We start from the raw sequence: 24,998 nt of genomic DNA on the forward strand, positions 1-24,998 counted from the left end.
GAATCCTGGGGGACTGGAAAAAGAAGGAAGTATGACCATGATTATTTAAAGTTTGGATTTTCATGGACTGGATCTGAAGATGCTCCACTACCACAGTGTGTTGTCTGCCAAGAGGCGCTAGCTAACGATGCTATGAGATGTTTAAAATGTGTAAAACAAGATGTTTTAAAAAGCACGGATGTTTAAAATGTGAAAAAGAAAAAAATAATGTGTACAACAACCATTTTTTTTTTAAATACGAATGGAACATTAAGTATAGCAACAACAAAAATTGTGAGGGGGGGCGCTGTTGTTTATTTGCTCTCCGAGGGGGGGCTGACTCTCCCACACTTTGAAAACCCCTGGCCTAGGTAAACACAGTTCTCCCAGGGTTCTCTTAAAGATCCAACAGCATGTGTGGAAATAAGTGGAAACACAGACCGCCAAATTTACAGCTACTCGCAGGCAGCCATGTTTATCCAACTCAATTTACTGAAACCAGACATAATTCAAGCAATTAAGGGTTAATGCTTGGCATACGGTTAGTGGTTCTCTTGAAGTCTTGGGATTTGTCTTCCATTCAATTTTACTGGCCAGCACTTTTAACTAAACCAGAACATCAAGGACGTAGCAGCTCATCTGGGCTGCCATCAAAACCACCATGACGACCAAAACATCAAACAGAACTGAAATGTGACAATGTGAGAGAGGACCAACCTTCACGACAAACCGCTTACAACAGGAAAATCAACACAGGACTAAATTTTGTTCCCCAAGAGAAGATCGACCCAAAACATTGATCAGAACTGAATTCGCATGATAAATGAGAGAGGAGATACAATTCTAGTCAGAAGAATGTGTTAAGTTGACCTAATTACTAATTTGTTTGCAAAAACTTGACAATACAATGACCAAGTGTTGGGCAGAAGGTCTAGTTCTTTCAAACAAAACAATCAGAACTGAAATCCACTGAGAACAGAGAGGAGACGCGGTTTAACTGAAAATTAACAAAGCTGTAAACAAATTGTTTACAACAGGAAAAAACAAACAAAAAAAAACCAAGGTTTATTCCCCGAGCGAAGGTCTACCCAAAACATCGATCAGAACTGAAATCGGATGAGAACTGAGAGAGGAGATACAATTCTAGAGAGAAGTCCCAAAACTCGTAAGTTGACCTAATTAGCAATTCGTTAGCAAAAATTTGACAATACAATGACCAAGTTTTGTCCAGAACGACTAGTTCTTTCAAAAGAAACAATCAGAACTGAAATCCACTGAGAACTGAGGGAGGAGATACAATTTAACTGAAAATAAACAAGGTTGTAAACAAATTGTTTACAACAGGAAAATCAACAAACAACTTCTATTCCTCAAGGGGAGATCTACCCAAAACATCTGTCAGAACTGGAATCGGATGAGAAAATGAGAGAGGAGATACAATTCTAGTGACAGGCCTGGAAAATTCGTTAATTTGGCCTAATTAGTAACTCGTTAGCAAAATATTTGACAAAACAATAACCAAATTTTGTATGGAGTGATGAGTTCTTTCAAGCAAAACAATCGGAATGGAAATCCGTGGCGAACTGATGGAGGAGATACGATTTAACTGAATTGTGGACGACGGATGGATGACTGACGCCACGCCATGGCAAGAGCTCATCGGCCTTATGGCCAGATGAGCTAATAACAACATACGTTGTCACAAAACCATCCTGGTCAGGGTCACTGTGGATCTGGAGCCCATCCAGGAATCTGGGAACACTGGGTGTGAGTTGGGAATACACCCCAAACACTATCCCAGTCCATTGCAAGACACTATGGACACACAAATACACATTCACATCATGGCCGATATGCCTCCCAGTACGTTTTCTGAGATGGGATGATACCAAAGAACCTGGAGGAAACCCACACAACACCATAGTCAGTAACATAAGCTCAAAGCACATTTACAGAAAACTGGATGCAGATTTAGATCCCAAATAAGCAAAACCAGAGACAACCGCGGCAAAGAAAAGCTTCCTGGGACAACGTGATGATGGAAAACATTGAGACTGAAACGTGAACCTCTTCTTTAGGTCACCTGATAGATCTTCAGATCAGAACACCAGCTCAGCACCATAACCACGAAGACACCACAACCCGTCTACATGGCACTGACATCCGTCTGTTCACAAACCCAGCACCACTTTCATTACGCAAAAGGCCTAGATCACAGTGACCACACCAAAGAGCTTTCTTTCATGCCCACTCACTGGAGAAGGAAAGACAGCGTCCAGACCGAGTGTGTCCAACGCAATCAGTTTGTCTTTTTACTTCTTGCTAGAAACCTCAGAAAAACAGAAAAAACAAAGTAAAAACACAACAAATTCTACCCTGAGAGCTGCAAAGGCTTGCAGTTCCTCACATTCTCCTCTCAGTTTTGATTTCTCTAATGGTTCCCCAGAGCAGTCCTAGATTTTGGGTTCTTTTCAGGAACCTCATGTCATTCTGAAACCCGCATGAGGCTTTTTTTTTCTTCTAAAGCAAAATGTCATTAGTTATGTTGTGTTTCAAGTTCACAGATGTGTTTCTAAGGCAAAGCTGATTTAGTGCCTTAGATAGCTGCTCACTAGACTACCAGGGAGCTGAGCTTGTGTGTGTGTGTGTGTGTGTGGCCCAAGGCTGAGCAGAAAGCAGCAAGCTGAAAAGCTGTGACGTGATTTGTTTCGAAAGTTTTATGTTACTGTTTATCTACCATGCCAAGGGCACTCTTACCCTTACTTTTATCCTGTTGTGTTCTGTAAGCAGCATGTTGTCAAGACAGTTACACATCTTAAAACATCTTACTTTAAACTGTTGTGTAAAGAAACACCCGAGCACATTAAACCCTGATGACTGATGAAATGCGAATTGGACCCAAGTGTATTGTGTGCCAAAGTCAATCTCAAAAGCCAGAAAATTATATTTTTAAAAAAACACCACACTTGAAGCCATGTTACAATGGCTTGGGGGGGTTCAAAGGGTGAGAGCAACCCTCCATCCATCCATCCATTATCCGTAACCACTTATCCTGTGGGGCGGCACGGTGGTGTAGTGGTTAGCGCTGTCGCCTCACAGCAAGAAGGTCCTGGGTTCGAGCCCCGTGGCCGGCGAGGGCCTTTCTGTGCGGAGTTTGCATGTTCTCCCCGTGTCCGCGTGGGTTTCCTCCGGGTGCTCCGGTTTCCCCCACAGTCCAAAGACATGCAGGTTAGGTTAACTGGTGACTCTAAATTGACCGTAGGTGTGAATGTGAGTGTGAATGGTTGTCTGTCTCCATGTGTCAGCCCTGTGATGACCTGGCAACTTGTCCAGGGTGTACCCCGCCTTTCGCCCGTAGTCAGCTGGGATAGGCTCCAGCTTGCCTGCGACCCTGTAGAAGGATAAAGCGGCTAGAGATAATGTGATGTGTGTGTGATGTGACTTATCCTGTGCAGGATCGCAGGCAAGCTGGAGCCTATCCCAGCTGACTACGGGCGAAAGGCGGGGTACACCCTGGACAAGTCGCCAGGTCATCACAGGGCTCACACATGGAGACAAACAACCATTCACACTCATATTCACACCTACGGTCAATTTAGAGAGTCACCAGTTAACCTAACCTGCATGTCTTTGGACTGTGGGGGAAACCGGAGCACCTGGAGGAAACCCACGCAGACACAGGGAGAACATGCAAACTCCGGACAAAAAGGCCCCTGTCAGCCCCTGGGCTCGAACCCAGAACCTTCTTGCTGTGAGGCAACAGTGCTAACCACTACACCACCATGCCACCGTGAGAGCAATCAAACAGAACAAATAAAACTGTAGGTCCATGAGGGGTGGCACGGTAGTGCAGCCTATCAGGTCCCCAATTTGATCCTTGAGTTACTATCTGCATGGACATTAGTGTGGGTTTCTTTTGGGTTCTCTAGTTTCCTTCCACCTCCAAAACATGTTGGTTGGTGTACTAGCTATGCTAAACTGCCCATAGATATGAATGAATGGAGTGCATGCATGGGTGCATTAAAGAAAATATCTCGCAAATAAACAAATTGAGCTAAAAGCCGGTCTTTGTCTGTCCTTTATTAAAAAAGCTACAGTACATTTTGAATGTTCTTAATGCTATAACCACTAAAGTGATGAAAATAGACGTGACTATTTTTTGTCAGCGGCAACCATAACTCCATCGTGCATAATGTCATTTTCCACAAGCACAGCAGAGGTGTACAAGTTCATGCTATACTAGTGTCAGTGGGACAAAGTACAACGTATTCGGTCAGGGATGGTTGGAGACGGATGCAAATGTAGATCTTTATTATAAAGAAAAAGTGCAAACAGTCCAAATGGGCAGACGTATATCATGAACAGTAAAACAAGCAAAAGTTTGAGTGAGGCACAAATAGAATATATTGTAGCAGAAACAGGATCAAAAATGAGGAACAGGAAACAAACTAGGAACTCAGTCAGGAAACAAGGAAATAATGTGTGTCACAACAACGCAATACTTCGCAAAGCAAGTCTGCATTCGGAGTCCTTATATGGGTGCGCTGATTGCACCTTCATCCCGTGCAGGTGTGGGTCATTCGTGGTGTGCACATTTGTCAGTTCGGAGCGTGCGCTGTCCAGAGCGTGCCTGAGAGTCCTTCTGTTGTGACAACTAGACTATAGTGTAATATTATGGTCTCGCGTGACTTCTCGGTCAATTTGTTTGCATTTCTCCACAAAAATTATGGAAATGCAGTATTAAAAAGGAATCAAAATAAAGTAGCGGTGAGTTTATTGCCTGTTTATTTATATTTTTTTAAAAAATGTACCTGCTTATCTTCCATCTGTTTGATGTGCGACACGGTATGCTGCCATGCGGAATCCTGAGTCATGCAGCGCTACTCTCATTTTCGTCTCCTAATACATCCATGTATCTGGCTAATCCAGTATGGCCGCGCCCAGGGAAATGGCCCAACAGACTCATGTTACAATGTTAACGTGTTTTTTTAAACTAAAGTCTGCTTAATTTTTTTCATTGAGAACAATATGGAGTCATGTATAATAATGACATTTCATAACCTCGTGACTTCAAAATTTCCTGGTTCATCGCTTTACTTACTTACTTGGGCCCTTTGCCCCGGTTGGAGCATAGGCCACCGATGATGTTCCTCCACTGCACTCGTCTCTGGGCCTTCTTCCTTCGGTCGTGCCAGCTGTTGCCTATGCTCCTCATCTCCTCCTCTGTGTCCCTTCTCCAGCTGTTTTTTGTCCTTCCTCTCTTTCTTCTGCCCTGTGGATTCCACGTTAGGGCCTGGTGTGTAATGCTGGATGGTGGCTTCCTGAGTGTGTGCCCTATCCAGGACCATTTCTTCTTGAGGATCTGGCTTCCAACTGGGTTTTGTCCTGCTCTATCCCACAGCTCCAGGTTGCTGATCTTGTCTGACCACTTGATTTTAAAAATTCTTCTCAGCCAGGTGTTTATGAAGGTTTGTATCCTGTGCTGTGTTGCTTTTGTTGTTCTCCATGTCTCAGATCCATAGAGCAGTACTGACTTGACATTAGAGTTGAAGATCTGGAGTTTGGTAGCTAATCGTATCATTCTAGCGGCCCAGACATTCTTCAGCATGATGAAGGCTGCTCTTGCTTTCCCTATCCTAGCTGTTACATCTCTATCCATGCCCCCCTGACGGTCTACTACGCTTCCCAAGTACACAAAGGACTCAGCCTCCTTCACTTCTTCCCCTCCGATTGTGACTGGTGTGCTATTTGTAGTGTTAATCTTCATGAGTTCAGTCTTCTTTTTGCTGGTTCATCGCTTTAATGCCCAGTATTTCCAAGATAGGCTCTGGATCTTTTGTGACCCTGAGCAGGACCAATTTTTACTGAAGCTGAATGAATGAATGAATGAATGAATGAGACCATGCGGAATCACAGTTCTGTGAGAGAAAGTACGTCTCCTTAAACATTGCACGCACACATGTCACACACACTCTCCAAACACCAAATGTGCTTGCTAATAATGGAGACAAAAAGTCCTAAAACTTGTAATAACGTCTCTTCTTGGACAGAGAAGCCCAAAATCTAAAACGAATGAGGTTTGGATATGTCGTTTTATATCACGCAGAGCTAATTTTTTGACTCCCCTCTAACCATAAAGTCACTGTAAAATATTCCATGAACAGTCTTCAAGCAGTCAATTGAAACCAAGTTTGGGAACCCAATAACCTTTGGGATGGCAAACGCTAAAGGGTCAGTGGAGTCGGTTTAAATGGCAAACTCTATAGTTTAAACGGCTTGAGCCATACAAGAGGGCAAAGTCTTGTCAAAGCCAACATTTTGTTCGACAGCTATGCTTTTATATACATGTTTGATTTAATAAGAACATATAGGTACGTCAGGGTGTCTTTTCCGAGTAGCGCACAACCAAAAAAAAAAAAAAATTTAATTAATTAATTTAAAAAAAAAAACCACACTACTCATCCACACATCATTGTGTCAAAACCAAGTGAAAGAAATGCATAGACCATTCTCGTGCCATAAATACAGACAGAGTACATTTGGTTCAAGTTTGTCGGAGCCAAACCCTCACTTTCCTGCTGGGCTCTCATATTCCTCCTCCAAATGAAGTCTTTCCTGATCCATGTCCAGTGGGCTTATTATATTAATGCTGAATGAGATGGCTGAAAATCAAACTGGATGAAAAAGAAAAAGTTTCCGATATAATAAAACTGGTAGGTGTTACTTTCTAATAGATTACTGAGGTGTTTGAAGAGGTGTTGTTCTCCACTGAGCAATGACATGGTGTCATAGGATTGCTGTATAATTGGATTATAGCATGCACACACATGGAAACATATAAAAACAGTTAAATACTTCTCGGGGGGGCTTTGCATGTTGGGTTGAGAAACTGAATAACAACAAAGTGCTCTGTATTAGTGCCAACTAGGAAGTTCAGTGGATATGGTTATTGTATGAAATTATGTTATTGTACAAGGGAAACATTTCAGAGCACATCGAGGACATGGCCTCATACTGAACATTTACTTCCAAAGGGATTATCCAGTTACCCTTAGAACCATAGCAATACAGGACACTATTACATTTATTATCTTTTAAATTTACTCCACGCGATTCCCCAGAGAATGATCAAAGCCCTTACAGTGTGGAGCGTCTTATATACAAAATGCTTGGTGGCCACATAAAAGTGCCCCGTAACAGGATCCACACCGAGTCATAAAGAGAAGTGAATCTTCCTTACGAAACTTGCTCCAAGTCTTGTACTGTACTCTTTGTTTATATGAGGTAAGTCCTCCTCACTCCTGCGTTCTCTCATTTAATCGGCTGCTGGCTTTTATTTGTTTTAAACAATCCGACTTTCTCGGAGAGAAAGGGAGCAGAGGAGGGTGAGAGCGCCCAGTGAGAGATAAGGGGGCCTTGAGAAAGGGAAGAGGAGTTACAGGACAAGAGGAATGTTTCCTTATGCTTTTTCAAATAACAGGGCTTCATGATGTTCGGGGGGGATTCCGCATGAAATGTACTTCCTTTATCAGAGTAATAACGAAGTGTTGTTTGTTAATTAGATTTGGATGCTACTGTAAGATTCTTAGGAAGAGGTTTATAGTGAAGACAGCTGGAAGTAGGAGAAAATGTAGACTCTGTACAGTAAACTGAAGGTAATACTGAAACCTGATGCTGCAGTACATGTTTTACGCTCTCACTTAGTGAAATCTCATCTCATCTCATTATCCCTAGCTGCTTTATCCTTCTACAGGGTCGCAGGCAAGCTGGAGCCTATCCCAGCTGACTACGGGCGAAAGGCGGGGTACACCCTGGACAAGTCGCCAGGTCATCACAGGGCTGACACATAGACACAGACAACCATTCACACTCACATTCACACCTACGCTCAATTTAGAGTCACCAGTTAACCTAACCTGCATGTCTTTGGACTGTGGGGGAAACCGGAGCACCCGGAGGAAACCCACGCGGACACGGAGGGAACATGCAAACTCCACACAGAAAGGCCCTCGCCGGCCACGGGGCTCGAACCCAGGACCTTCTTGCTGTGAGGCGACAGCGCTAACCACTACACCACCGTGCCGCCACTTAGTGAAATTTTCAAATCAAACTTAACATACGAACATACTAGACTCACAACTTGAACTTTATATTTAATCCATTTATAGTCACACTTATTGAAGTGGAATGCTGAAATACAACTTAGCTCCTGATCTATTATTGCAGCTAGGGACAGGGAAAAAAAAATACAGCTTGTCACGTTACCGAGAAACTGCAAAACACAAAATTCCTGATCCTTAGACTTTCCTTTGATGGAAAACTTAAATTTATAGCATTTCCCCTGACTAGTACAAAGTGCTGACACTTGACTCCTTCCATAAATGTGAAATAAACATCTCATCACAAAAAGCTGCACTTTCTCAACAGTTAGATTTAAAAAAAAAAAATTTCCTTTATGACAAAGGAACACTGTTAAATGTTCTTGTGGCCACAGGGTCATCGTGTTGTAAGAATGGAGTGTAACAATAGCGCACTGCACGTACGCATACAGGTGTTCCTATTAAAACGGCCGGTGAGTGTATACAATTTGGTTCACCGTTCGAAATAAATGGACTAGACTAAAGAAATCGCTTTCAGACATGTTTATGCTTATTACAGAAGGAATGTGCGTTCCTATTTTAAAATACTCCAGGTCGTCCCCCTTTCCTCACCTTCTTCGGCCAGTGGTCCCATGTGTGATGTAGATGTGACGCACTTCCGAGTTGTTACAGGAAGTTGTCGAAAAGAGTATTGAGACCACTGAGCTCTAGCGCTGGGCCATTTCCGGGAAATAAGAGTTTTGGTCATGGCGACAGCGTGTGTCTGTCAGCCTCGGTTCGAACGTTGCAGTTTCGAAAACTGTAAGAGGTAAGAGTAGAATAATATAAAAGTACAGACACTTGGTATATTTTACTTCTGTGATTTTTAAATTGGGGCAGCACGGTGGTGTAGTGGTTAGCACTGTCACCTCACAGCAAGAAGGTCCGGGTTTGAGCCCCGTGGCCGGCGAGGGCCTTTCTGTGCTGAGTTTGCATGTGCTCCCCGTGTCCGCGTGGGTTTCCTCCGGGTGCTCCGGTTTCCCCCAAAGACATGCAGGTAAGGTTAACTGGTGGCTCTAAATTGACCGTAGGTGTGAATGTGAGTGTGAATGGGTGTCTACGTGTCAGCCCTGTGATGACCTGGCGACTTGTCCAGGGTGTACCCCGCCTTTCGCCCGTAGTCAGCTGGGATAGGCTCCAGCTTGCCTGCGACCCTGTAGAACAGGATAAAGCGGCTAGAGATAATGAGATGAGATGAGATTTTTGGATTATGCGTCATTTTTGTGGTTACTGCCTCATAGAGTAAATATATACACGGCTCGAAATTCATGGTGGTCCGGTCACCCAAGGCGACTTAATTTGTCATTTGGCGGGCAATTCCTGTCACTAGGCAGCCCGGCTGGCTAGCTGAAAATAAAAAATATATATGAAGCGAAGATTCAGACACACCATCAACTAAAGCCGCCACATATCAAGCGTGTGCCGTGTCTGTGTTAATCTATGTGTTTATCGGCAGGACGGAAAATACCGAAGAATTCCGAATCATATCGTGTACGAGTCAGGCTGTCGGTTTTTTCACTACTGCGCATGCATATAACACATCTCGATGAATATCGCGGTAATCACGTTATCAAATTCAATAGATGTGGCCACATTATCACCCATTTAAACATGTGTTTTTGTTTACATCTACATCAGCCAAAGCTACGTTGCGATGTGGAATTTTCTGAAAGGTGTACAGAAACCGCCAGAGACGGGGACAAAGCGACCTCGGTCTGAAGAGGAGAAAAAGGCCGCCGATAAAGCGTACGAGAAGGAGAAACGACAAAGGACTTATAAGCAAACGTGGGAGCAGGGTAGGCCTTGGCTGCGATACGATTTTTATGGAATAATTCTTTTTTTTCAAGTTGATTCCTAGTCAATATGGAATGCTTTTCTCCTAATGCTTTCTCTCTCATAAATGGTTAAATACAGAAAGCATGTTGGACATATTTTGGGTGCTATAGTCATGATAGTAAGTGTATTTGTTTTCAATACTCATACACCAAGTTGCCAAGTTTTTCAATATATTATTATTTGTTGATTATTATATTATGGTGCTCTGTGTTGTTCTCATTTATGTATTTAACAACAGTATCAAAATACTCGGGTCTTGAAATAAATGCACATTAGTCATGAACAATGGTAACTACTCTCTTTTGTGTTATTTTTGACAGAAGTAAAATTCATACATGAACAAATTTTGGCTAGTTGATTTTCTGTTTGGCTAGTTACTTTGGAAGGTAACTAGTCCGGCTGGCTGGTGAAAAAATATATGAATTTCTAGGCCTGATATACACACGGTTTCTCTACACACGGTATATGAGCCGATATCCTAGTAGTAGAGTAGCCAATCAGAGCATGCAATTGTTCATATCCAGTGAATGTGGATAGAATAAAAGCTCCATCACCATTTTAGTAACACCTGCTCAGAGGTACATCTGAACCTGAGAAAGCCAGTCACATGTGTTGCTAGTAGAACACGGACTAGATTTATAGTGGAGCTCCTTGCACACATGGCGCAGAGCCCCATACTTAAGAGAATAAAGTAATGCATCAACCTGATTTTTGATGGTTCTGATCATACGATGTCTGAACATACGAACAAACCTACATACGAATGTGTACTACCACAGGGAACCCGACCACAAGTGCAAGGCAACGTATCTCAAAACACTTGACCATCAGACAAAGAAATTTGTATCTTTATTTACATAAGATAGGGTTTTTTTAATCCAGCACTTATTTTTAATTTGCTTTTTTTTTTCCAAATAATTTGGGATTATTTACTAACACATTTTATGGAAAAGATTCATGACAGCTTCATATAAAACTAGTTAAAACAGTTTTATTAGTCCACTAACTTGTTGGACAGTTGACAGTTTCTGTCATGTAAGGGCGATAGACAGATGTAAGCGCAAGAAGAGTTTTATTGAAAGCACGTTAGCAAACCGATCCAAAATGGAGACAAAAGACAGTCAAAAAATAGGCAGCGGTCACGCGAGACACAGTCCAAAAACAAACAGGATCAAAACCTGAAAAGTGATAAAAAATACAAGGCTTTCTCAAAGTCTGAGTGTTACTGAGAGTCCTTATATGTATGCGCTGTGATTGTGCTCTAATCAGGAACAGGTGCAGGGTAATTAGTCTTAATGGTGTGAACACGTGTACGTGAAAGATGTAACCAGACAACTGACATATCAAGTTTGATATTGGATTGTAACTCTATAGTAATGATGTAAAGTGAAAGTGCTGGTTCACTGCTGTCCACCAGGCACCCAGCAGAGTCACACCATAATAAATGTCATGATGGTGTTGTTTCTGGCGCATAACTTGTCGTGTCAAAGAAAGGAATAAAATATGAATTGTAACTGCAATGCGCATCTCATTATTGGTATCATTGGTCACAAAAGAATGCAGCAATTTATTGACGGGAAATACACAAGAGAAGACAATTCGATGGTTCATATGCTATTTGTTATTCTATTCAGGTTGATTTTGTGCCCTTACAAATATTTTGCTCATACACTCATCGGGAGCTCTGCTTTTGGACAGTGCATATATATTTATATTACTATAGGTCAGAGGTGGACAGTAACAAAGTACATTTACCTGAGTACTGTACTTAAGTACACTTCGAGTATCTGTACTTTACTTGAGTATTATTTTTTTGGAAACTTATGACTTTAACTTCACTCCATTTGAAAGGCAAATATCATACTTTTTACTCCACTACATTTCTGTCAAGGTCCTCGTTACTATGAAGTGGCTTTGAAAGTGGATTTTTTTTCCTTTTCTAAAAATGTGATTGTTTTTTTTCGCAGGTGACACTGAGACAGCCTATCAGTAATCACTAGGGTCACGTCACGTTCATAGACTGTATAAAATCAAGTTCAGTGATTTCTCCACAGCATTAATTGAACACGATCAGTTGATGGCAGAATGGAAGGAGGCGGTTCTTCTGGAGAAAGGATTAAAGATTCGTTTTGTTTTAAATGTTTGCTTTGTTTGCTGAAAACGAACCACATCACGGCCTTCAAAAACTCGCCATCCAACCTGCAGAAGCATATTGAGGGATATAAACATTTTATTCCAAGAGAAAGCTTGCAGTGAAGTTGTCTGTGCTTTTAGAGCTAGCGATAACGTTGCAATAGCTATGCAGTCTGGTTAGTCAAATGACTTTCTATGGATTTGCCCACCAAGTTGCCGTAGCCTTGTCCACGGCTAACGTTAACACATAGCTAGTTAACTTGGACACTGTTAGTTAGCATGTAAAAACAGAGTTATGCTAACATGAATAACGTTAACTTATCTGAAGTCCTTTCAGAAATGTTTTAGCATAATCTTGCTAAATAAACAGAATGTAGAAATGTTTCTTTTCTAGTAGCGTTAGCTACTCAATATGATTTCTAGTTTGAAAAGAGTTTGCTAGCATGTCAGGTGGCGCTTCACTGACTAGCTAGCTTAACATTAAACCACCATGATGCACAGCACGCGTTCATTTTGTGAATTCACATTTCTGTCTTTGGTAACAGCATTAGGTTTTGTAAGCGTTGTGGCAATAATACAACGATGCGTTGACAGAAAATGTACTTTTAATACTTAATTATTTTTAAAAGCAAGTACTTCAGTACTTAAGTTAAAGTAAAAAATTGACTGGGCAACTTTCACTTGTATCGGAGTAACATTTGACCAGTGGGATCTGTACTTTGACTTAAGTAATGAAGTTGGGTACTTTGTCCACCTCTGCTATAGGTACTTCTTGAGACTAGTAAAGACTGAAAAGATTGTCATTGGTCTTTCTATGCCATAACCACTTAATCACATGTCATACACACTGGAATCACTCACAGTAGTCATGAGGTGAAACATTTGTACCATGTTTAATTGAAAAAAAGAAAACAAAAAGACGTATTTACAGAGTTCCACCCATCATTCTTCACATTGTATTTACTTAAAAGTCTTTGGGCATATGCTCTATTACAACCAGGAAATGGTGATTTGTTGGAAATGCTTGGTCTTGGATGTCTAAACTGGTCTTATTTAGAAACCTCCAATAGTAATTTGCACCATCACTTGACTCTATTTAAAACTCCATTACACAGAGAGCAGTTTTTAGGGCCGTGTAAAACAAATATCCATTCAGTTCTCCGTTTTCTGGCAAGGAGAAGATCAACACTGACACTATGCACCAAGGATATGTTTGTACTATAAAACAAATGGATGAAAACATGGAAAGTGTTGGTATTTGGCATGTTTACAAGCAGTAGTATGAGAGCACTACAGTGTTACAGATGTATGGAATAGTCCGGAAAGTGTTTACACTGCTTTGACATGCTTGCCTCCATTGACCCCACAGTACCAAAAAAGAAATGAGGACAGGACCACACTTATTATTCACACAGAGTGGATATGGTACAGTGAGTTTAATTACTTCAGATGGAAATTCAACTCGGTTCTTGACCTAGGAAAAAGGAATATATAGGTTATTAGAAGACCAAAAAAACCAAAACAACCAGTAATTCAGTATAGATGAGGACATTAAGAGTGTGTTGTAGAGTGACTGCAGCGAAGTGTGCTTCGAAGATCATCAGTTGGAGAGCTAATGAACAATGATTTAGTGTTCTGCTTTGAAGATACGCATTTCTTCCAGCTGTGTGGACACGTTCCACAATTGGAAGGAATACTTGTAATGATAAATCATGTTTCAAATAAAGAACATAAGACCCTGACATGCAAAAATGAGCTGAGGTTCAGGATATTATTGCCTATAACTATACTTAGAAACTGCTATTTAACATTTAGAACGTAACTGGCCCTAGAGTCGACCCTTGACGAGGAAATTTCCAATAAATTCACCTCATTAGATGACATTCTGCATATGTACCAAGAGATGAGTTTTTGCAGCACGTTAGCAACCACAACCTGTCTGAACTATCAACAGTCCTCTGAAGAACATCCTCCTTCCTAAACTCCAGATCTTCTGTTCTGGTCTGTTCACGATCCTTGTACCACAAAGCGAACAATGAGGATTTATTTCAGTTTAATTTCCCGGATGTAGGAGGAACACTTTGGATGTGGTTGAGCAGAACAAAATCCTCTGTGCTGAGAACATCTCCCGGCTATGATGCACTCATGCTTGAAACAGTTTAAATGTCCATAAATCTTCAGAAGCGTTCAATTAACTTGCTCTGCAGTCAGTACTCTCCTCTCCAGTAAAATAAAAGATGGATTCTTTGTGTTCGGTTATAAAATTATGTTTTTCGTCTGTTGGATTATCTGTGCCAAAACATGAGAAATAACCTATTAGTGATGTGTCATTTGTGAATGAGTCAACTCTTTGGACCAGGTCATTTTCGATGAACATTGATCGGATTTATATTTTGCATACAAGAGGCGAAATACACCCCCCGCCTTTAAAAAACAAAACAAAACACAATTTCCTCAATTTAGTTCCTTGTTAATGCCTACCCAGTAGCTATTACACAATAGGTACCAACATGTGCTTCCTCTGAGCCCCATGAAGCCAACCGTCGTAATTTCATAGCAAGCACAATACAAAGTAAAGGGTAGCGTAAGATAGGCAAAGCCCAACAACTTTTGGTAAAAAACTGGCAAGGAGCCATTTAAGAGCTGAATGAGTCGACTCATTAATGGAGCTGACTGCCTGACTCACTAACAGGGTCAGAATTTTCATCACCATGACCTATGGCTTGAGTCCAGATAAAGCAAACGGACAGTAAAATCTCAGTTGCCTTTTATAAGCAAGCACTTTTGAGCCAAGGATTAGGTTCACGAAGGTTGTCAAAAAAAAAAAGAAGATGCTCAGTTATACTGTAATTACATGGCATGAAATTTTATATTATTGATCTTAAATTATAACATGGGTCCATTTGACTTTTGGGAAAACATTAAATACACATAAAACAATTCTGTCTCGCTAAATATGTTGCCTTTTCAGCGACCATCAAATGGTTCACATAACAATAACTTAAAATATCAAATACAAAAATGTTTTATGGTGCTACAAAAAATAATAATAATAATAAAGGGGGGGTAACAACCCACAACCCAAAGCAGCGAGTTCCTTCATATACTCTGTGGTAAAGCATTTAAAAACCATGCCCCATAGTCACTAGCATGCCAAAGAAAACCATCGATGACAGCCCTTCCCAGGCTAGGGCAGAATTTATAATGCTTACATTGAACCTTGTAGGTCCCTGAAGAATGTGCAGCATAGCACCTGGAAGTAAATCAGACAAATTTTTCATTCCTAATGAACAAGATGTAAATGTGTTGAATTTATTAAAAAGCTGAAAAGACAAACAGTCAAACGAATAAAACACATGATTTGGGAAAATGTTCCTGTCGTCAAGTGGTACACGATCGTTGTTCAGCATTGAGCACTGAGCTGATATTTAGGGATAGCACTCTCTCTCTCTCTCTCTCTCTCTCTCTCTCTCTCTCTCGCTCTCTCCCATGTAGCAATTGAAATAAATCAAGTTGATACATTTTGGATGAGCCAGGTCCATTCACCATCGGTTCTGTCCACAAGCTGAACAATGAAACACCACCGAGTCCAGAACAAACTGAAGGTGCAGGTGTTCGAAATCTGTGCTCACTAAAGTGACCTCCAAGACCCCAATATACCATCCAGGAATCTCTGAAATCACTCAAGACTGGCCCAGAATGCAACAGTGCATTTTTGATTTACATTTTTTTTAGCTTGTGTATGCTGGCTCTTAGACACTGTTCTCATTTTGCAATGGGAAGTGATGATTTTTTTTTTTTTTTGAGTTTGGTTACAACCCCAATTCCAAAGAAGTTGGGACGCTGTGTAAAACAAATAAAAGAACGTGAAGATTTGCAAATCATGGAAATCCTATATTTCATTGAAAATAGTACAAAAAACATATCAGATGTTGAAACTGAGAAATTGTATTTGTTTTTTGAAAACATATATGCTCATTTTGAATTTGAGGTCAGCAACACGTTTCAGAAAAGTTGGGACAAGGGCAACAAAAGACTGAAAAAGTTGTTTAATGCTAACAAACAAACAAAAAAACCTGTAATTTGGTTAATTGGCAACAGGTCAGTAACATGATTGTTTATTCCCAGAGCATCCCAGAGAGGCGGAGTCTCTCAGAAGTAAAGATGGGGAGGGGTTCACTGCTCTGTGAAAGACTGTGTGGGCAAACAGTGCAACAATTTAAGAATAACATTCCTCAATGTAAAATTGCAAAGAATTTGGGGATCACATCATCTATGGTACATAATATCATTAAAAGATTCAGAGAATCTGGAGAAATCTCTGTATGCAAGAGACAAGGCTGAAAACTGACATTGGATGCCTGTGATCTTCAGGCCCTCAGGCGACACTGCATTAAAAGCAAACACGTGTCTGTAGTGGAAATCACTATATGGGCTCAGGAACACTTCAGAAAACCATCATCTGTGGAAACAGTTCATTACTGCATCCACAAATGCAAGTTAAAACCAGATATAAACAATATCCAGAAACACCGCCACCTTCTCTGGGCCTGAGCTCTTTTACGATGGACTGAGGCGAAGTGGAAAACTGTCCTGAGGTCTGACGAATCAAAAGTAGAAATTCTTTTTAGAAAATCATGGACACCATGTCCTCCAGGCTAAAGAGGAGAGGGACCATCCGGCTTGTTATCAGTGCACAGCTCAAAAGCCAGCATCGGTGATGGTACGGTATGAGGGTGCATTAGTGCACATGGGTAGCTTGTACATCTGGGAAGGCATCATTAATGCTGAATGATATATACATATTTCAGAGCAATATGCTGCCATCCAGACAAAATCTTTTTCAGGGAAGGTCTTCCTTCTTTCAGCAAGACAATACTAAACCGCTTTCTGCACATATTAAAACTGCATGGCCCAGTATTAAAAGAGTCTGGGTGCTAAACTGGCCTGCCTGCAGTTCAGACCTGTCTCCCATTTAAAACATTTGGCGCATTATGAAGTGCAAAATACGACAAAGGAGACCCCATATTGTTGAGCAACTGAAAATCATATATCAGGGAAGAAAGGGATAACATTTCTCTTTCAAAACTACAGCAATTGGTCTCCTCAGTTCCCAAACATTTACAGAGTGTTGTTAAAAGTAGAGGCGATACAGCACTATGGTAAACATGCCCCTGTTCCAACGTTTTTGAAACATATTGCTGATATCACATTTAATTTTAAAAAACAGCAATTTTTCACAATTTCAACATTTGATACGTTGTACTATTTTCAATGAAATATAGGGTTCCCGTGATTTGCAAATGATCACATTCTGTTTTTATTTATGTTTTACCCAGTGTCCCAACTTTTTTGGAATTGGGGTTGTACTTCAAGGACCTTGTAATTCCCGTGCAAGGTGGGAAGATGTTTAACAAAATTTAAAAAAGACAAGTTTTATTCAAGTAACTTGAAGCCTCTCATGAGGTTACCAGTTCAGAACGTAGATGACATCACCAACCAATATTCACTTTCTGTGTCACAAAAGCTGTCTGTCCAAAATCTCCCATAACCCTTCAACTGGACTGATATCAGGTGACAATGAAGATCACACAGCATATGATCTACACCTGTTTTTCACACTCAAACCCTCGTGCTCTGGGGTGGAGTCATCCTTAAAGAGACCATTGCCACCAGGATAGAAACGTTTAATTCACAGAGACGATTCTCCCTTAGAGGGCAAGTGGAGCCAAAACAAAGTAAATGCCCCCTCACAGCATACATCCCAGAAACAGAAATACAGCTCTCACTGAGTACCTGGCACTTATTATTGCAATTACAAGCAAAGCCACGAGAAGATTGGGGCAAAATACGGAGTTGGATTCGGCCTTACTGGCATTCAGCCTTGGAAAACTGAGTGCCATGCCGTAATTAAAACAATGCCCGCCTGGAAGGCTGTTTTGCAAAGAGCAGTACTTGTGCCCAACCACACGCTGCCCTTATAACTGCACCATTACAGCCACTATCAACAATATGGCTTTCATTATAGGGACTGATAGTGGTATAAAAAAGAAACTCTGAATTCCTTGGAAAACTTTTCTACAAGTGTGACGGCTAAACAGGAACAGGCTCTGCAGCTGAAGAGTCAGAAAAGCAGCCTGCGGGGAAATAATGCTTCTACTATAGCATGCTTGCTATTCGACGTCCTGTTTATTTTTAGTACCTGGAGAGCTTAATCTTATATCTATCAATAAGTTGATAGTGAAACTATTAGGGTTGAGCACTGCATTATATCACAAAGTCTCTGTTACCCCATTCCCACTCACAGTGAAAAACGTATATTTTCCATTATTATGCTGTGGGAGCAAAACAGCACAAAGTCGAAACGTTAATCTTCCCCCTGTTGACCTAGTAACATTTACAGAAGTCTTTTGTTAGGGCTCCAGTGGGAATCGAAATGGTTAGATTTACGTGTTATGACTAGTCGTGATGTTCTTGGTGGTGACATAAATAACGATACTGCAACAGCACGACTCAATACTGCCTCAAAGTAAACAACCTGCAGCAAACTCAAACTAACAAGCAAACAAACATCAGCAGATACAGTGGGAGCGCCGTATCCATGGAGGACATGTTGCAAGATCAAACACGGATAGCCAAAACCACAGATAGGAATGAATCATATATACATATTTATGCTATCCACATTCACTGGATATGAGCAATTGCACGCTCTGATTGGCTACTCTACTACTAGGATATCAGCTCATATACCATGAGTAGAGAAAAACAAAATGGCGGAGCATGTTACTGAACCAACCAAGGACAAAAAAAAAAAAACTCTATTCGAAAACAAAACCCCAAAAAATAAAAAAAAGCAACAAAATAGGGAATAAAAGTATTTGATGGTACGAACATCTCTTACCCCCAAGAATGATCATTATCACATTTTTCACAAATTGCTACTGTCTTTTCACCGGTTTGTTTACATTCTAAGCGGAAATGATTTTGTTGGACGGTTTGTATAAAAAGTTTATATTTATCGAATTTGCAAAGAATAAAAATGCTCTGTTTCTCAAAATCCAGTGAATGTGGCTACACCAGGGACGATCTTCCTCCTACAGTGTCTATATATAACTGCAAGGGGGTTGGGCTGCAGGCTAGCACCCTGCACCCATAAACAAAACTAAGCTACGAAAATGGACAAAAAAAGTTCTATCCACATTGCTATATGGATACGAAACCTGGCAACTGAAAACCAACCAAGAGAGAAAACTGGATGCATTTGACACCAAATGCCTCATAAAAATCCTAGGCATCAAATGGAACAACTCTGTGTCAAACAAGGAGATAAGAGACAGATGTCAACAACCTGCTGTATCAACAACTATCTGCAAGCGACGCCTCCGCTGGCTAAGACATGCACCGAGACTCCCCACGACAAGACCTGCAAACCAGGCCACCAAATGGGTCCCAACAGGCAAGAGAAAAAGAGGGCAACCCAAAAGGAGTTGGCGACAAATGGTGGAGACCTACATCTGATCCATAAATTTGGAAATATGCCAACAGAATAGCGCAGTACTGGTCGAAATGGAGCACCTTGACCGCTTCATGCATCACTAGACATGGGAGCGACTAAGTCTAAGTAAGTGAATAGAATAAAACAGTTAGTTATTCCACTCAATCTCATCGTACATGGCTTATAGCCAACTCGGTGCTACACGCCTCGTCGGCTATCAGCTCATGTACGGCTTGATTTTGTGGAATAACTTAAATATATGAGCTTGTTTTTCATGTACATACCCATGATAAAGTTTCATTTTTAAACTACACGCAATGACGAACAACAGTAACTAGTAATAAAATTAAAACAACATACTGTAATAAAGTTATATGAATGTTCTCGCTCTCTCTCGCTCTCATGAACAGGGTTCTGACATTTCCAGAAGTTAGTTGCTAACTAGCTAATGTGTCAGCTTCTGGCTTGGGCTTTTCAAAACAATGGACGTGCTGCCTCGTGAATTGCACGTCATATCCAGTCTCACATGGTTAGAACCCCATAGCATTCCGTTAAATATAGTCAGGTGGGAATACACAATATCCATATGTAATTCCATGAAAGACTGAGTGGAAATGAAAATTTGACATCCATTCTGCATTGTTTTTACCTCAAACATTAACGGATTTCATATGTGAAAGGGGTTATTAACAATAATAAGAATAATGTGGGGCAAATTGTCTCACACACACTTAAAGGCAGATAGGCAGCGGTATTTTTGACTTCCAAAGGGAAAAAGGATGATCGTAAATTATCCACATGGTAATGCACATGAACAATCATGGTGTACAAGTCTGGGGTAGGAAAAAAAATCAGCCCCAGCATCGTTTCTTCATATCATTCTGTGTATTTTTCTTTGACCACTGGTAGTGCTGTTGTGCTTGGTTCCTCAAAAAAAAAAAAAAATCAGAATAATTAATTAAAACAAATAACCCGATGTGGATTCCAAGAATGTAATCAATATATTTTTTATCGTTGAAAGCCAAGGAGTGCCATTTAAAGTGGCTCCCAAAATACACACAGAACACTGCAACAGGAATGGATTATCATCAAGCATTTAACCACTATAAATTTAATGAGGTTCACTCTTTAGAAGTCTACGTTATATATTCTATGAGATTTGAGCATTTGTCACCAGAGAATTTGTTTTTTGCATTCCCTAAATATCACCAGTAATGACGTATTTGATCTTCTCTCATCTCGGAGACTCAGGCTGAAGAACTCGAGAGATGTACAATGAATAGGGGACATGCTTGGCGAAATAACCAAAATGGAGCATCCGGGGGAGTTGGTTTCCTGTTAGACCAGAATGCTACAAATGCACTCGCTGAAGTGTCACTCTGAAAACAAAAGGATACTGATGGCAACTTTAGCGGTAATCCTGCAACCACCATCATAGCCCACTATTCACCCATGGAAGGAAACGAAGAAGCTGAGGAACACCATCAAACAGCAAGAGCAGTTAGTCAGGTGCCTAGCAAGGGCAATAAGACATGGTGATTTGAGACTTCAACGGACACCTTGGGAAAGACAAAGCTATGTACAGCTACCACGAAAACAGCAACAACAATGAAACTGATGTACAAGTTCTCAACAGACTACACTCCAGCAGTGACCAGCACTGGGTTTCAGAAAAGGACGGGAAAACACTGGACATATGTGTCTGACATGAGTGGTACTAAGATGCAGGGGGACTACAACTTGATCAACATTAAGTGTATTGATTCTGTCAAAAGTGTAGAAGCATACAGCTCATTTATCAGTCTTATCTCAGACCATCGTATGGTAGCAGCTTTTATGAAACTGAAACTCTGCTGTAGCAAAACACCTCCAAATCTGAAGAATTATAATTGGCCAGTGCGGAGAGATAAACATCTGCAACAGTTCGACACAGTCATAGTGTGTAACCACTTTGCTGAATTATCAACACGCGTAGACACACCATCAATAACATACAGCCATCTCATCAAAGCCAACCAAGAAGCTGCAGACACCATGATACCACAAAAGAAGATAGACAATCAACTGGTCAAAGAAGCGAAGAAGAAAGTACAGGACTTGGAGGATAGTACAAGAGTCAACCAGGGACAATTACAGGTAGAAAAAGATAATCTGGAGAATGTTTACAATGAACTTTTTGAGAAGAGCCAAGCAAGAAACTGGAGAAGGTGGAGAGTGCTTGGGCAAAACACAGAGGAAGCTAGAAGCTGATAAACAAGGTCACTGGATGCAAGTCTGCACCAAAAAGGTATCTATCTTAGTAAGCGCAACAAAGGAGGAAACTCACTTCTGCAACCTACTGGGGAAAGAGTCTGTGATTGAGGGAGATGATAATAAAGACATTCCAACTGGAAGCCATGGCCTAAAAGTTAGAGAAGCAGCTTTGGGACCAAAAGGTTGCTGGTTTGATTCCTTAGACCAGCAGGAATGGCTGAAGTGGCCTTGAGCAAGGCACCTAACCCACAACTGCTCCTTGTGCTGCCCACTGCTGTTGGTATGTCAGGGTCCTGTTGTATGTCGCTCTGGATAAGAGCATCTGCTAAATGCCAGTCATGTAATGTAATGCTTTTGAAGACCTAGATATCCATGATGTTCAAAATTGAAGAGGTAGAGAAAGCTATAAGTTCCCTCACTGAAGGGAAAACTCCAGGACCTGATGGTATTCCACCGGAGGCATTAAAAACGTGTGATCTGAAGGACATCTTGACTTTCACCAACAATCTAATCAATGACTGTCAGAAACCAGATTAGTGGTCTATCAATCATCGACATCATTCTGCTACCTAAGAAAGGCCATCTGGATATCATTGATAACTACGGGGGTATCAGACTATCCTCAACGATTGCAAAGACCATCAAAAAGTTCATACTAAATGGAGTGCAACCAATTTTAGACCCTCTCTTGCAACCCAACCAAAATGGGTTTTGACCTAAAAAGATCAACAGCCCATATTCATGCACTCCGAGGTATTCGAAAATAAAGTTAAACTGGCAAATGCAGTCAATGTGAGAATTAACACCTTTTATCATAGGTTCATTATTAGCTCATCTGGTCAAGAGGCGAGGAGTTTATGCCATCATGTGTTGTCCATTGTCCATCATCCACATGTCACAAAAATCACTTCTTCTCTCTCAATTCTTCACCAATTTTTATTCTTTTTGGTTGGAAGGTCGGTCTGCCTGGGGTGCATATGGCTTCTACCCAAATTTGCATAACTGCAATTAATAATGAAGATTAATCCCTAACGAGCAGTTTCCATACAAATCGCTTCTTCTCCCTCAATTCTTCACCAATTTTGATTCTTTTTGGCATGAAGATAGGGGTACCTAGGGTGCATGTAACTTCTACCCAGAGTTCCTTAATTACAATTATTAATGAAGTTATGGACTAATTAAGCCTTAATGAGCAGTTCAACAAAAATCGCTTCTTCTCGGTCAATTCCTCGCCGTTTTGGATTCTTTCTGGTAAATAGGTCGGTATTCCTAGGGTGTATATAGCTTCTATATACAGCTTATAGCCTTCAACATTTATTGCGCAAGGTGGCCCACTTTAGATCGTTCCTTCTGGACTAGGCCGGGCCAGAGTGAGCTACGCCGTCATTGACAGTCTCATTATGTTTTCGTTTAAAGTAAAGCACTACAAGTACTGCATTTAAACCAGCGAATAAAAGAAAGATGATTTTTAAACAGATTACATGAGATACAATAACACTTTATATAGTAACCTATAGTATCTCAGCGTTTGCAACTAATTTAAGATTTTACAACCATAACTGATTTAAGTTCAACTGTAATCTTGCTTGCAATCTTCCTTTAAGGAGCCAATTAGGAAACAAAATAGTTTCTTGCATTCCAGCGGGTCTAAATCCTTCACTGACAAACTTGAAAGGACTCATTAAAAAGCTTTTAGAAGAGCACACATGCAGATAAGACAGTGCAGTTATACGGTATATGTTTTGTTTTTAATAATTTACTATACAAACAGCCTTCAGGTGCTTCAGTCTTTTGGCAACAAGAAATTTGACAGTGTTTTTGATTTTAGGTTATCTTTGGAACACACAAGACCCCCCCAAAAAAGCATTTCATAAGATGGGGCGTGTCGAGCAAGGGGTTTCACACATAATGAGGACCAGATGCCTTACCTTCACTGGCAGTTACATTCCTGGGAGCTTTGGTGGGTGTATGATCCGTGCCGGAGCTCACGTCGGAGGAAATGCTGGAGCTTCCTTTACCTGTGTAACCCAAAACACAGTCGAACATGATTCATCATTGTGAATACCTACTTATCTGAATAGAAATGCATCTACTGTATTTTTAACAATGTCAGGCTTCCTCATGATGCCAAATCAGCTTAACAGTGAGAAAACCAGTGTTTGATTATATATTATAGAAAGACGGGGAGTGAAGGTTCCCACTGCGAGTCAATATTATAACAGATGCCCGAAAAATGTAATCAGACATCCAAGCCTTGTTGGCAAGCCATTTGTTGGATAATTACCAGTGGTACTGAGTGTATTTTTAATCCAAACTGAAGTTTGAGGTTTTCATGAATAAGAAATTGAAGGAAAACTCATTAGGAATGCACTGGAGATGAGCGAAAACCTTCTCACTTCCTGCCAGTGACAGGAGCACCAGTATCCAGCACTGGAACAAAACACGGAAGAATTTGCTCAGTTTTATCACTTACTGGTTTCAGTTCTTTTATGATCCCCTATGACAGCACTGCTTTTGACACATTTAAACTACGTTGACCGCTGACAGTCCTAGAGCTTTTTTTTTTCTTTGCCTTTTAATATCCATGAATTCAGTTATAGCACATACAAATCAGAAAAGCAATAAAAGACATTGGGTCATGTTACCAAAACTAGACTTAAAAATTTGACAACAAAACACTAGCATCTGTATGTGGAAATACTGAACATGTAGAACGTAACCATATGTAAATTGAAAATGGCAAGGACAGGAACTACCGTAATCTTATGGATTACTTGGGATCCACTTTAAATGAACAAGTATCATGAAAGAAGGCTTTCATAGCGCATGGTGGTGTAGCCGTTAGCACTGTCGCCTCACAGCAAGAAGGTTCTGGGTTTGAACCCAGCGGCCGGGGGGGGCCTTTCTGTGTGGAGCTTGTATGGTGTCTGCGTGGGTTTCCTCCATGTGCTCCAGTTTCCCCCCCTGCAGTTCAAAGACAAGTTAGGTTAACATGGGGCAGCCTTGGCCTGAGGTTGGGCTGAAGTGCCCTTGAGCAAGGCGCCTAACCCACAACTGCTGCCCGGGTGCTGTCACATAGCTGCCCACTGCTCTGGGTATGTGTGTGTTCACTGCTTCAGATGGGTTAAATGCACAGAGGAATTTCACCGTGTGCTTAAAGG

At 40.9% G+C, this 24,998-nt stretch overlaps 1 protein-coding gene across 1 annotated transcript in view; it reads right to left on the reverse strand.

Moving 5' to 3' along the window:
* si:dkey-192l18.9 (F-box/LRR-repeat protein 7) overlaps window positions 1-24,998 on the reverse strand; it is a 72,499-nt gene that overhangs the window by 34,766 nt on the left and 12,735 nt on the right. The window contains exon 3 of the mRNA XM_060920715.1: window positions 23,766-23,855. Within this exon, the coding sequence (XP_060776698.1) occupies window positions 23,766-23,855 (90 nt within the window). The remainder of the gene's footprint in view (window positions 1-23,765; window positions 23,856-24,998) is intronic.

Source organism: Neoarius graeffei, chromosome 5 (genome assembly GCF_027579695.1).
Source record: "Neoarius graeffei isolate fNeoGra1 chromosome 5, fNeoGra1.pri, whole genome shotgun sequence".
NCBI classification, from domain to species: Eukaryota; Metazoa; Chordata; class Actinopteri; order Siluriformes; family Ariidae; genus Neoarius; species Neoarius graeffei.